Source organism: Seriola lalandi, unplaced genomic scaffold (genome assembly GCF_002814215.2).
Source record: "Seriola lalandi dorsalis isolate HSWRI2012SDOR001 ecotype SW California unplaced genomic scaffold, Sedor1 jcf7180002054703, whole genome shotgun sequence".
In the NCBI taxonomy this organism is placed as follows: Eukaryota; Metazoa; Chordata; class Actinopteri; order Carangiformes; family Carangidae; genus Seriola; species Seriola lalandi.
Genome location: NW_019525256.1, coordinates 772,147 through 787,016, shown reverse-complemented (window position 1 = coordinate 787,016; position 14,870 = coordinate 772,147). Strand labels below are relative to the sequence as shown.

General features: G+C 38.6%; 1 protein-coding gene across 1 annotated transcript; it reads right to left on the bottom strand.

Annotated features, from left to right (window-relative positions):
• Window positions 1–309: 309 nt before the first annotated feature.
• Window positions 310–14,455, bottom strand: LOC111668118 (calpain-1 catalytic subunit-like). Its single transcript, XM_023424068.2, has 22 exons — window positions 14,353–14,455; window positions 12,528–12,782; window positions 11,692–11,761; window positions 10,815–10,933; window positions 10,570–10,703; window positions 10,290–10,464; window positions 9,342–9,416; window positions 9,155–9,240; window positions 7,567–7,641; window positions 7,128–7,288; window positions 6,555–6,721; window positions 6,322–6,333; window positions 6,013–6,221; window positions 5,429–5,468; window positions 5,252–5,320; window positions 4,909–4,966; window positions 4,727–4,788; window positions 4,231–4,299; window positions 4,020–4,098; window positions 2,619–2,735; window positions 1,319–1,371; window positions 310–1,119 (listed from the first exon to the last, which is right to left on the bottom strand). The coding sequence occupies exons 2-22, from the start codon at window positions 12,762–12,764 to the stop codon at window positions 1,093–1,095; spliced, it is 2,094 nt and encodes a 697-aa protein (XP_023279836.1). The 5' UTR covers window positions 12,765–12,782; window positions 14,353–14,455; the 3' UTR covers window positions 310–1,092.
• Between the last annotated feature and the right edge of the window lie 415 nt (window positions 14,456–14,870).

Below are 14,870 nucleotides of genomic sequence, written 5' to 3'. Positions count from 1 at the left end.
TTTTTATTGATTTTACCACTTCTCTCTTGAATACCCTTCAAAGTAGAAGAGTATATATTGAATATCCATAACATTGTCTTCCTTACTAAGTTTAGACTCAAAATAAGATTATACAGATCAAAAGGCAGTATGTTCTCTCAGAAGTTTGTGTTTTAACCCTAACTTGTATCACAAGGATATACTCATCTCTAATGCCATGACTTGTGTGTATGCCATGTTAAATAAGTCTATCTCACAAGGAAAATGCCACATTTCAAGATATCTGCAAGGCATTTATAAGGGATGAAAGAAATATTGATTTACGCCAACTGTTTGGATAATGTCTTTATTTTGTTAAGTACAAAGTGATTAAAAAAATCCATCCCCACCTAAAACAGAAATTGTATGAACCCGCTTCAAATGTAAAATATCCCATCTGAGAGACTGGCTAATAAGCTTAACAACACTAAGAATCTACAGCCACACTATTAGCACAATGAGGCTCCACAAATGTCAATGTCAGCATGCTTACATGTCCACCTTTAATGCTTACATACTTATATTTGATATTTGGCAGATGACCTGCAGCTGAGAAAATATTGGACAGAGTAAAATTTTTACTTGCTGATGGCACTAGATGAAAAGTAAAGGGATCCCAAAAGGGATTACTACTCATCCTGAGGGAGGCGTGAATGTCTGTACCAAACTCCATGGCAACCAGTCCAATAGTGTTCAAGAAATTATACTGAAAACCATCATATCTGGAGGATCACCAAAGTCAGTAGGGTTCATCCCCTGGGCACCAGTGATATAGGCTGTGTACCCAATTCTATGGCAAAAAAATTGTATTATTCCCATCTCACAGTAAAACAGAAAACATAGTAACCCACTTAGTACCCAATCAGAGAGACAATACTATGTCTGCTACACTTTGTGTCTATCCCATTGGTCCGCTCTATTTTGCACTAGAATGAAGTAAATGCACTATAGTTCCAAACCATGTAATAGCTAAATTGCAGAATAGCATATTTTTATTTATTTTTATTTTTATTTTTTCACATCATCTGTTGCTGCACTTCCAAATGAATCCTGCAGCTCATCTTCTCTGTCAGGTTAAGTGTACATCGAAAGGTACAGCCACTGTAAATAAAGACATAGATTATTCATGTGCTTCAGCCTACCAAAAACCATGATCATTTCATCACAGAAAACTGGAACTGTAGAGCAATGATATCTGCAACATTGCCGATAAGATATTTCCAGGTAACAGCTGTGCAGGTTATGAAAGGTTAAAACCAAATTTCAAGAAATGTTCACAACTCTAAAGAACTTTTATTACCTCAGATTCGCGAAGAGTCATGTTCAATCCGTCAGACAACTGGCTGAAGATTTCTATTGAGAAAGACACAAATCCTTGGTTCACATATCATTTTCATCAGCATGACTACTTTAGCTTTGCCTGTTGCTTCATACTGCATGTGAAGAAAAGAAGTACTGTCAACTGAATGCAATGGACACACTGTAAGTTTTACCATAGCACACCCAGTAGCAGAGCAGCTTTACCTTGCAAACACACTATACTTATCAAAAATTCCACAAATGGCACTAAGTTAAGGGACTTTACAAAAATTACTGGGGTGGTGAGGGACACTTATCCTTATGTTTCACTTTATAAAAAAAGAAAACCGTCCCCAGCATCATTAATGTTGCATCTCCCCTTGACCTAGAAAACTGCGAACCAGTATGTCAAAATAATGTCAGTGTTAAATTGGTATAAATATTTTAATCGTGTACCACACTTTAAGCCTTAGTAGCTTAATGGAACCTCTAATGTGCACCACTAATGCACATATTAATAAAAACCTGAAAAATACAAATTCAGGATAAGGAAATTACAGTATCCTCCCCCTTCTCTCTGCCCCAAAAGTACAACTGACATTGATGAGACAAGTATTCAGGTATTTTGTCATAAACCAAAATAATGGACAATCTGAAATTTCACTTCATTGAAAATTATAAACGTGAGTCTCATGGTGGCGCTAGAGAAAGCATCAGTGGACAGACATTGTTTGCATGTTCTGTCCATGGAATAACTGAATGAATGAATGAATGAGTAACAGCTATTGTCTGGATCCACGTGTTTTTCATCTCAAACATTTTTTTTACTCATTGATGTAGCAAAATGATCAAGCCGACAGCTGCAGATCCACTCTCTTCTTCTCCCTCCTCTTTATCCAGATCCACTCTTAGTTTAGGTCTATGTTTAACATAAAGTCATTTCACTATTAGTTAACTGCTTGTTCTACCTAAGTGCTTTTGATTTCCTTCACTGATGTGACTATGTCTCTTTTGCAGATAACCCTGCCTAAATGTGGAGAAAAGTTGTTTTAACTATCGGACTGTTGCAGAGATTCAAACTGTTGACTATTCTTTATAGCTTTTGCATTTACTGTCATAGAAACATGTTATTCTGCAGGTTTTACACTCTAAAATGTTTGAAATTAGTATTGCCCTCCAAGGAGGAGCAAAAACTGTTGTGAGCACCACTCACAAAAATACAAAATGAAGTATAAAACAGACATCTCAGTTAAGTGTTGTTTGCTATGACAGTAGAGAGAGTAGAGTGCAGATTTACTTACGGGTCATACAGTCAAAGCGCAGGATTAGAGTGATAAAGCTCTCCAGTGTTATGTGTCCAGAGGAGGCACCATAGCGCAGAGCCATCAGATTCAGCATGTCATCGTTGATCCTCTTTCCTGACCAACACACATTTAGGAAAAAGAGTTCAGGCAACATCTTATTTTAGCAACTATTGTTTTTGTCATTGATTCACCTACAGATTTTGTTTTATTTCTCTAAGCCATTACACTGTCACGCTGTCGTAGCTCTCTGGGACTCTTGAATAAAACAGAGCCAGCCATTGTTAATGTTATAACCAACACCTGTGCTATAGCAATTCCAAATGTCTGCTGTGAAAGATGCTTAATGCGCTTTGACTGTCCATGTTTGCATGTATTATAATAATGCAAAATACAAATTGGCTCTGTTTAAGTACTAAATTGTTCATCATTGTGTCCCTCATCTGTTTAAATCAGTTTGTGATAAACAAAAGCAGATGATGACATTACATAATCGAAATACAGATGACAGACAAGTCATCAATTTTTTAATTGAAAGGTTTGGAGTAGAGTTAGTAAACTCATGCCAAACTTTATGAAAACATTAACATGGACATAACATTAAGATAGTTCCTGCTACATGCTTAATCATGTGTTCCATGGCAAGGGAAAATTTGCATACATCAATAACACGTGATGCATTTCATTCTTTATCATTAAGATTAAAACCCTTCATATGCATAAAAGCAGTCTATGGGTAAAATAATTAACACACTGTCATTGCTGTGATACACCACCCTTGTATACTTGTAGAAACCCTACTTGTTCTTCACATGGGAAATAAATGTTTCCTGGTTGAGACATCCCAGCCTGTTCTTGTTCAGACATAGAACCTATTATGTTTTTTGTGGTTTGTGTGGTTGCTGGCCACCAGCCACAGCTGTTTCTTCCTTGTTAAATGTTTTCATTTATGTAACCTCTTCTTGAGGTATTAGTTGAGGTAATATTAGGATTCAATGCATCTATGAATATCATAATACAATATGCACATTTTCATTTTAGTCTAGGTTCCTAACCTTCTTAGCCCTTACAAAAAAGTTTACTTGGGGCCTCTCATCACATTTCAGGTGGCTGTGAGTTGTAACAGTTCCACCAAAGAGATTTCCCCTCTAAAGTTGAGAAAAGTCTAAAACATGAATACAGATTTCCATGGCAGAACTTTGTTCTTCTTCTTTCCCACTCTACTAACCATTGCATGATCCCACAAATTTATATTATACTTCACTTATGTAGGAGTTGCAATACACAACTTATACTTCATCCACAGCTTGTGTGTACTATTTATGGGGTACCTGGATAACTTCCAGGATGGTTCAATTAGTTATGTCCTTAGCAGATGAAAAGATCTGGTTCATTGTCTACCTGAGGCCATGATTGCATTCCTGAGCTCACTCAGTGACAGTGTTCCTGTCTTTGAAACATCAGTGCGGAAGAAAATGTCCTGGGTGAAGAGAAGACATTTAGTTATGTGAAACCCAAGACAGTAAGAACACACAAACCATGATCAGGAAAATCATTCTGATCTGATGTTTTATTATGAAACATGTTTCATCTTTCACTTGGTTCCTTTTACCTTGTATGTGGCAACCTTCTTCCACAGACGCAGAAATTCCTCACCATTCAGTTTGCCAGTGATAGATGTCTTTAACATACCATTAAGGTTTTACATCAGCACATGCTATTTCATGTCTTGGTCTGACCTTTAAATTTATTCTTGACTGTTACATTAACAAAAGGGTAAGCAGGGTTTGGCATGTGAACCAGTGGCGTGCAGGGACAAGATTGGCAAGTAGATTCAATAAAACTGCTTCACTCCCAACTACCTAACCCGAGTGAAGGGCAGCTTGACAAACACACCTGTCTATCACTAGTATATAGCTGTATCATCCTATCAGCCTAGCTTGCACGGACAATGGCCTTGCTTGCCCTGACGGCATGTCGCTGATATACGCTACTTATGTGTTTTATATCAGTAACTAAATCAACCATAAGCTAATTTGCCGAGACGGAGAAAAAGGGAGAAAAGAAACTTTTTTTTACTTCACAACGTATATCACTTAAGAGGATACATCCATCAGAGCAACCATGCTGCGACAGGCGTCAATGCTGAAGCCTCCAGATTTCAAGTCTCCTAAACAAAAATTAAAAAAAATAGAATGACACTCAATTTGGCCAAACCCAGAAACACAGCAGTGCCACAAAAGATAACTATGTTTGAATATTTTTGTAAGTAGATTTCTACAGTCCAAACCTTTCAGGATTCTGTCATTTAGAATCGTCTTTAGCAGCTCAGCATCCACTTCTTCATACTGGAAATGAAATGGAAACAATGAAAGACTTGTATTTGGCTTTCATGATGGTTACCATTCATGGTTAACTTCATATCGAGGGGGAATAATAACATGCCATATTTTATATACGTTGTTAGAAGCATGTTTCTATGACAACATTCTGGAATCTAGTCAACGCTGGTGGAGACTGCAGTTGAGTGCTACTGCACCTTTGAGAGTGTTATAGATCTTTTCATCTAACTCTCAGCTAGAAAATATATAATCATATTTCCCAAAATGTTAAGCTATTGCTTTAAGACACACCTTGTCAGAGTACTGACGGAAGAAGGTTCTCTTATTTTCGTCGTCTTCTTTATTTTCGATTGGTGAGTGCTGCAGGAGAGTGTCATACATTATCAGTGTAATCAGTATAATAAACAACAAGGAACATAACAGCAATACCAAAATAATATCTACAATATATATTAAAATCTTGCATACCTCTTCTGCATGGTTGTGGTCATGGCCACCAGAATTCTCACTGAGAGGAAAGACAAGAGACATCAGTACATTACTTGTGGCCAGCATTAGGAAGTAACTCATTACCTAGCAAATATGTTACAGTAACATGATTTCTTTTTTAATTAGAGATTCAGTGATTCCATAACAGTTGCTTATCCCAGTAAAACACACACATTTGGAACACTGGAGGGTATTAGTTTGGTGTCTGTGTTCAAGACCTGCTAATGTTAGCTTTTCACAGGGCATGAAGGTGCAGGAAGGCTGTTAGCCTTTACCAAAACAGGAGAAATGCAACTCCCTGTAATTCCAGTTACAGTTGTCTTATGTACATGTGTACTTGCTAACTTTGTTGTTTAAAGGCACCTTTGATGAAGCTGTGCTGGGTACCAAAAGTAACAATTTGTGATCAGTTGATTACAGTTTTCAACCCAAACATTGCTTGTGGCATTACTGCATTTTTTTCAGTTAAAAGGCTTGTAGTACATGGTTTGTGGCATCTAGATGAACTATAACCTTCATCAACAAAATTTTAAAAGCTAATAAGTGAGTTGTGAATGACTTACTGGACATGGGTCTCTGCCTTGGATAGGATGGTCAGGAGGAAGGAGGCTGTCTCATTGGGACTGAAGGTGGACGGCACAATCAGGTATTCACCAGGCTTTAACATCAGTAACAGCATCACCTCACGTGAATTCGTGTAGGTTTTAGTTTGGGCCACAGGTCCGTTTCTGGTGAAGAAAGAGGCTGGGAACTTCCCTCTCTCACCCTTGTACTGCAATGACAGTGATAAGGAGATGTGTTATTTTGATGCAGCTTATCTCAATCTCCAATATAGGTGAGCAATGTGTACATGGGCTAAAAATGTTACTTACCTCATCAGTCACCTTGGATGAAATCAGAGGAAAATTAGTTTATGTTGGAGACAAAACAAAACAATTAGTTCAAGTGAAATCATGACATTATGAAGAGATTAAATGCAAATGCAAAGGTTTATTTACCAAAATTCAAATACAAATATTAGTACATTTGATTTGAGTAATATTTACAATAGTCCTCCAATGTGTGACAGAAACAAAAAAGTTGAAGGATAAAGAGCAATATGTACCTCAAATATCGAGAATCCAATGTGGAGATTTTTTACCAGGCGTCTGTTCCTCTTGTCAGGCTTTTGCATGAGAGACACCAGCATGTTGTTTAAACCCTGTGTCTCAGAACATTCATTAAGTAACTTTTCAATCTTGACCCGATACTGTGGATTAGTCCAGAAGCTCTCTGGAGGACAAAAAGGCAAACAATTTTGCATGATACCATTTTGCCAAGAGTAGGCTGATACAGCTGATTAATTTAAGAAGGTAAAAACACATTTGTCTACTTGTCTAGTAACCGTAAATTGAAAAACAGAACAGACTTATCTAATTGTTGGTTTTATTTTTTCAATAAGATTTGTTGTAATAAAGGAATATAGAATATAGCTATAACCTGTACTTGTGACATCAGTAACATGGGCACTCATTTGATCTGTATTGAGGCTGTAAGAAATTAACAATGTGAAATTATTTCCAAATTCTGCTCTCTCTAAAATGGCATGTTTGCCTTGCTTAGATAGTAAAGACCAGAGGTTTTCAAACTGTGATATGCAGAGACAGTTTTTCCATAAATTCTGATATTCTGAAAGTACCAGGGTTATTCATGCATCCTCCAGCAGTGGTTCCTGCAACCCATCTGCCCTCATAGAAGGAAGTCTTCCAATGGCAAGATGAGCTTCCATCAAGGAAGTCAGGACACAGGCAGCAGATATCGAGATCTGAGTAGAATTTACAGAAGTCTTGCAGGGTCATCCTGTATGAGACATTAACTTAGATAAATATTGTTGTTGTCCTGAATGAGATGCTGAAAAGTTTGAAACCATCAGTTTGAGATTCACTTGTTCTGTAGAAGAAGAGCGTTAATCCCATATCTTTCAGTTGTTGTAAGTTGTTCAAATGCAATCTGAGTGAAATGATAATTATAATTATAACTTTATAATTATGTATAGATACTTTTCAGTGAGTGTATACACATAGTACCTGATACAGCTGCCATTTTTAAAAATGAAATTTAGATTTTAAAATGCTTACCAAAACTCCCCATTATCAACCACTGAAAGGCACATCTCGCGTTCTTGAGGACTCACGGTTTGCCACAAAGGTGACCTTGAGAGACAAGTTGTCAAAGAAAGGAAAGAAATATTGATATGAATTGTTCTTATAAACATTAAGTGTTGAGTAGAGGTTTACACATCTCTACATCAGTGCACAACACATCAGTGTTTTAAGTACCCTCAGCAAGGAAGGTAACTCATGTACTCTATAGCTGCTGAGCAACCTATAGATCACAGGCTGGTTGTACTGGGCAGATAGTGTCCATGGTAGGGCATAAAGCTGAAAAAGCATTAGGCTGCAGTTTTGAGATATTCTGTTGACAACATATCAAAGCTGTTGCTTTTTCATAAACAACTACTGTAATGACTCATCTCAGATATGAACTGAATACATCATTTTAACTTTGGTAAGGTTTGAGCAAAAAGAGCAAAAAGTACCTGAAACTTTTAGTTCCAGGAACTTTTTTAACTAAAAGGTTCCTGTGGCCCATTGTTGTCTGTGTTTCCACCGCGGCCTAAAGCTCTGGGAAGATTATGCAAATCAGGCCAATGACGTATGGAAAAGCAATGGAGGTAAATGCACTACACCTCCATTCCAGTAGGTGACGATAATAAGACAAAGTATCAGTATAATACGAAGGCTATACAACGACGACGCCATAAAAGCGAAGGACAGGCTGGCATCATCATTTGTGCGACGCTACAGTTAGCCTGTTAACATGGAGGAGATTCAAGCTGTGCTACTGTTGATCATCGTCGGCCCATCTGTTTCAGGCTTTCTTCTCCATTTCAAACCACGATGAAAAACAACAGTCTCGAATCAATACAAAACAGTCGGCTTGCAGCTGCGGGCTTTTACAGGTGAAATAAAATACAGTGAGTACTCGACCAATCAGAAATGTTCAGCACTGCAGACCACACCCTCCAAAGTTCCTGAACCTTTGGAAAGTACTACCCCCTGACCAGGGACTTTTTTGGGGGTCAATCAATTACCCAAGAACAAAATTTAGACCCTGGTTCCTGCGGTCAAAACACATAGTTCCTCAAAAGGTTCCTGGTTCCTGGGGAAGGTTCTTACAGTGGAAACACACCTTAAGACACTGTACTGTTCATTTGGCTAATGTGAAAAGCAATGTCCTTGTACTGTCTGGTATAGATTTAAATTCACTAATATAAAATAAATGAGATTACATTACAATGTTAAATACCTGTCAAAACTTGGTCCCCCTTGTGTTTCACTCTAAACTAGCACATCCAGTATATAATAGTGCAAAGGTGATTGCTATAACACAACTATAGGGAGGCTTCTTGTGTTCCAAATGTTCTTAATCCCTTTATACATATCTTACAAAAACATAATTCTTTAATATGCCACTGTCTAGATTATCATCAAGAAGATGACACAAATTGTTGACAAAGGATCCTTAATAAATTGCCTATGTGAGAGTGAATGCATCTGCAATGTGCCACATAGTCATGGGAAAATAATTATTTTAATATCTTCTGAGGCAACAAATCAAAGCCGGTTCTTCCTGAAACATTCGCTGGACGGGAGTCAGTCTTACTGATCACTCCAGTCTCCATTCCACTCTTTTTGGCCCCAGGGGTTCCACAAACGCACCAGGTTTACGGGTTGCCCTCGGCTCATCATCTAACCAGCAATCATCACCAGAGAAAGAGAATAAGTGTTATTTATATAAAGTACAGAATTCTGTATGTTGCAATGCCTTTAACGCAAATGCAGTTCTTCACCTGTTTCACACCCGTGACAGCATAGGCATGGCCTTGGACCAATCCATTTGGTAGTACAGTGTTGGCAGACGTCTCCTACAAGATAGATATACATAAATTTTCTTTGCAACTATTTTCTATGTAAAGATACAGTGCAGTAATGGAGCAGAGAACAAACTCACAACGTCTGTGTGTGTGTGTTGTAATCTGAGTTTCTCATTTGTTTTAGTATCTGGTCCTGATGCGTGTGCATGTTAGTGCATGCGAGTCCCTCCCAGTTAGACCCTCGGTCCTCCCCACGTTTATACGAACACACTGACCGCCCACATGAGATGACACAGTGCAGTATGCAGTGTTCAGGTGAAAGCAACCTTTCCAGAATTGGGGGCTTCCTCTATGTGTAAGTAACTTCATGGCTACATAAGGTTGCATGTCTGTTTTCATTCATGCCTGGCTACAGAAGGCATGATAACGTTAGCTAATTTGTTGTTACTGATATTATGGATTTGTTTGGCAAAAGTTGCTATCACTAGCTGGCTTATCATCAACGCCTGTGCTAATGTGGCTGGGTTATTTATTTGTTGGCTCTCATGCACACACAACACACAACTTTATTTAGTTGTGCTTCTCGTTGTGTGTTTAGTGGCTGTTTTCACTGGGGTTTGTAACACCTTGCTGGTCTTTGCCAATAAACCAACTAGATCACATGAACATGTGAAACATTTTGTAAAATGAGCGCTTCATAATGTGAAAATTATATAATGACTGAATGTGACAGCTGCATGAAGTGGATGAACAGTTTTCCCATGTCAGTAAATGGCACCCATTCAAAACCTTGACCCCACCCTCTCTTTTTCTCTTGTTATTATAAATGTCAAACATGTCTTTAGACTCTAGCTCTTATTCTTCTCTCTAAACAAAAGCAAAAAGAACCAGCTTTGTGGTTAGTTGTGGTATATTCGTTCTTACCCCCTGAGGTGTACCACAACCCATCAGGGACTTGGATAGGCCAGCTCTGCACATCAGCTCCCACAGGCTTGGAGGAGGATCTGACAGCTGGATGCACATGTGGACACCACCAGTGAAGTCCACCAAAGCCTCAGAAGGAGTTCCAGCATTCATGTCTGAGTAGGAACCACACACCCTGAAAGTGGGACAGTGGGTGTGAAATTACTTTCACAGACTTTCTGAAAATAATACTAATCTCACTCATTTTATGATTGAGAAACAATGATCTGTTTTTCCATACTTGGCATAGGCTTTCTCCAGCAAAGCAGGCCAGAATTCAGTTGGGTCTTTGGAGTGGACGAAGATTAGTCTGCCATTGACTGTCGGTAGCTTGTCATCAATGAGGACATCCACCCACCTTCCAAACCTCCAGAACTGAACAGTCGAGAAAGGAGAGGATACAAAGGTTTCCAGCAAAATGAGATATGTACCATTTAACAGAACCTACTTTTGAACAATTACTGTTAGCAATGATTGTTGGTTTACCCTGAAGTGGAATAGCCCACAGTACTCCTCATCAAAATTTTGCTCTAGAGGAACAACTTGTCCAAGGATGAAATTCTGGAATGTCAGAGCTCCGATAGATGCAAGAAACCAGCAGTTTCCTGAGTGAAAAAAGTGTAATTGAGTTGTCAGAACAGTGTGCTATGCAGGCATGACAGTAAAATTTGTAAGCGCAGGTTTATAGTTTATCAACAATCAAGACTGCTAACACAGCCAGGAGGAGAACTGTCCCAAGATTACAAATGAGAGTATAGGCTATGTGAACGTAGCCGTAACTTGCATTCATTTTCAGACTTAATTTGCTAGCATAGTGTTTTTTTTTAACATTAAGACATGAAAACCTATTCTAGTAGGAAGTATGCACCTGAAAATGAGCTTAACAGCTCCTTTAGATAAAATGGAGTTGTTTTCTTTGTGGCCAAGGGGGGCCATCTAGAGAGACACTCCATGAGGAATGAAGATGAAATCCTTACATAGAGGAGAGGCTAGTAGGTTTTGCATTTTTTTTTCCAAAATTTGGAAGTTTGCCATCAATGTTGGACCAACTGATAACAGCACAGCCCACAGTCAGGTTTCAACATGCCTAGGTGTGTCTAAAATTGGATTAAAGTCGCTTGTTTGGGCCTGAAGGTATGGTTAAAGTCATTTATCTTACTGCACAAATTATATATTGCAGCAGTTGTTTTCTGCATTTTGATGAAATATTTCAAATGTAGCAAGATTTACAAGGTGCAAGGTATTTACTATGTGCAGTTTACTGCAGAAATGCTCTCTGCCCTACTTTTGCCTGTTTTCTGCCTGTTGTCTGCATGCTTCTTTCAATGAAAATGTATTATTTTGAATAACGCAATTTCCCTACCAACAATGCCTTGACCAAAGTCAAATCTGGAGACCCCGTCGACAACAAAAGATGGATTGGGAACAATTTTCTGAAACAGAGGAATTGGTGACATCACAAAACTTGTTAAAGGTTTAATATTACAACTGTCAGAAAACAACACAGTAATACACCATGACTATAGCCTGCTTTGTTAAGTTTGTCTTTGAGCCCAGCAGTTTGTCATTAAAAATATATATATTTCTATGTGTTATATTTTTATATTAACACTGAACCAAAAGATTCAGTGACGGTTACGTGAAAGGGTTGCTGCTGACATGGCACTGTGCAAACTCTTGGATGCAGCTGCTTGCACAGGAGCTAACACAACGCACTAACACTGTACCTCCCTCTCCAGCATTAAGGAGAATTACATAAGTAACAAAGTGACAAATTTGAACATTTAGCAAGTCCCAGGAGGCGACGGACTAAACCAGGTCGAAAACAGTAATTAATAGTGGATTTACATTCGTGGCCACAAGGAAAAATCAAAATGGATGACCATGTTGGCTTGTTTGTGCTTAATGTGTAACCTGCCATCTTGTTTTTTCATTTTTTTTCCACCTGGCAGTCAAAATTTGCTGAATAAAGCTTTAAGCAAAATTCACATTGTAGATGTGACCGGCAGATACTATAAGCCACTCATTTATGCATTTCAAAACTCACTTTGAGTTTAGTTAGGTTTGTAAAACATGCACAAAAAATATGCCACAAAATCTAACAAACAAAATAGCTGGACTGTAATTAAAGCTCACTTAGTTGAGCTCTTCGACTTAGTGTTATAAGGGACTCATCTTTTCAGCCACCAAAACACTCACCGATGGTCTCATCCACACAACTCGGGCCATGTCGCTGGGTGACAGTATCCCTGGGCCAATGGAGTTCCTGTCAGGGGGGAACATCTCATCGATGTACCTTACATTTCGGATCAGACAGTACTGTTTCAGCTGCTGGAAATCTTGGTTGAGGAACTTCTCAGGGTTGGTGACGGTCCCATAACCATCTTTCTTATGACGTGCATTGATGATGTTCATACACACACCCGGGGGAGGCATTGCTGCAGTGGTTGAGATCTGTTCAGAAAAAAATTGAATCCTCAATCCTTGGTCCTCTCCTATTGAACATTCACATACTTCCATTAGACCATATTATACAAAATAATGATATAAACTATCATAATAATTCAGACAACCAAATTTACCTTGCTCTGTCATCCAGACTAAATGATTGGATGTTTCTGAACTTTCTCCAAATTACAGAATGAGATAATTGTCTTTGGTGCAGAAGAATGAAGGCTTAGAGTTAGCATTCATCTCTAATCTCTATCATGTCGAAACAGGACCTTCCAGCAGGTTAGGTTACTTTTCTCAGGTCTCAGCCAGCCCTACCACCAGCCCCCCGTTTCCACAGTGCACACTAAATATGGAGAGGCAGCATTTAGTTACTGAGAACCACAGAGCTTGAACAAGCCCCCAGAGGTTATTAGACCTGCAACAGGTTTGATCTCCTTTAACCTCCTAAGACCCGAGCTCTATTCTGTGCTATATAGGCTGATAGGGACCTGAGAAAAATGATGTCCACATATGAGGACATTAGTTTTAAATTTCGATTACTGAGTGGCAGTATAATATCCTCATATGTGGTCACCAGGCCCTTGTTGAGAAAAAGTTAGTATTGTGGTCTAGAGAACCCAAAAATGTGAGGTCCACATATGTGGACGCCAGGTCCTAGGACGTTAAATCCAGGTCAAACTTGTATGTTCCTTGACTGAGACCTAAATACTTATAAATACCTATATTTACGTCTCTATTCTTAACCTTTTTTTAAACTTTTAATTAACTTTATGCTGTTCTTCTTTTCTTTCTTTTGTTATATGTTACACTGTGTAAGTCTACCTGTTGTATGCCAAATACATAAAATAAGGTCTCTGAATAAGTCATTGCACATGCTGGTTGTACATAACTACAATAGTATGTTATACAATAATTGTTAATGTTCAGGTATTATCTTTTCTTTCACAGAGGAAAAATAAGGTCTCCCAATAAGTTAGTGTGCATGGTTGTAGTTGCTGTGAGCATGTAGACTGTGGAGCACAGTAAATTGGCTAAAACTGACAGTTTAATTTGTCAGCTCCTCGGTTTCAAATATAGCCTTTACCTGTGGCTGCATATCAGCAAATAAATCTCAAGCTAATGGTCTATGGCTGCTCAGAACACACATTGAAATCATTACAACATAAAACACATGGATTCTTAGTTTCCTGACAATCTGCCAACACTAGCAGCATGTATGACAGTGACAGTGGATTTGCTTGTTGTTTTTCCTGATAATGACGCCGTGCCAGACTGTCAAAATTTGGCTGTTATACAGATATTAGCTACACATAAAAGACTGTATTTCCCAGCCATTACATACATGCATCATGCATGTCCAGTAGGAGGTGAAATTTATCTGCTGAGTGTTTCTGCAGGTACAGTAAAATAAAATCAATACCAAGGCTATAATATTCCTAATTAATATTCCTAACACATTGTAATAAAAGAGTGCAAGCCACTTACACACTGTGAGGTCAGGTGTCACATAAGGTTGCTTATAAATTGACCCGTTTAAAATGTTACTGGCATATGAAGACCTTAATCTTACCTCACCGGCCACAAAAAGCGTTGACTCTGGGTGCACCAACAAATATGAGTGAAGAAGCTTCAGGTCTTTATATAGTGGCTGCAAACGCCTGAGGGCACTTCTGTCAATGTGTGAAGTTCATTTATGAAACTCTGTGAGAGTTTTTACCTGGTGCAGCAGCCCTTTGACTGCAGACAGGCTCAGACAAATAGCCTGCACATACACAGACACACACACACATACACATACAGAGAGACAGAGAAAGAGAGAGATGGAGAGAGAGAAAGTGTGTGTACAATACTCCTGTTTTCTTTAATTAAAGGATACTGTATGACAATCTATAGATTCGTGCTGCACAGGCTTGTTCACATGTTCAGGACATAAAACTGCCACAGAAACAACACTGGCTGCTTGCAAAATAAGTCCGCAACTATTGCCTGTGCATGTAATGACACGCAACTATCTCCTCGGGCTGCTGGCTGCCTTAGAGCAGCACAACCACTTTTTCATGAGACCTGCAAGACCCGAGACATTTTTAA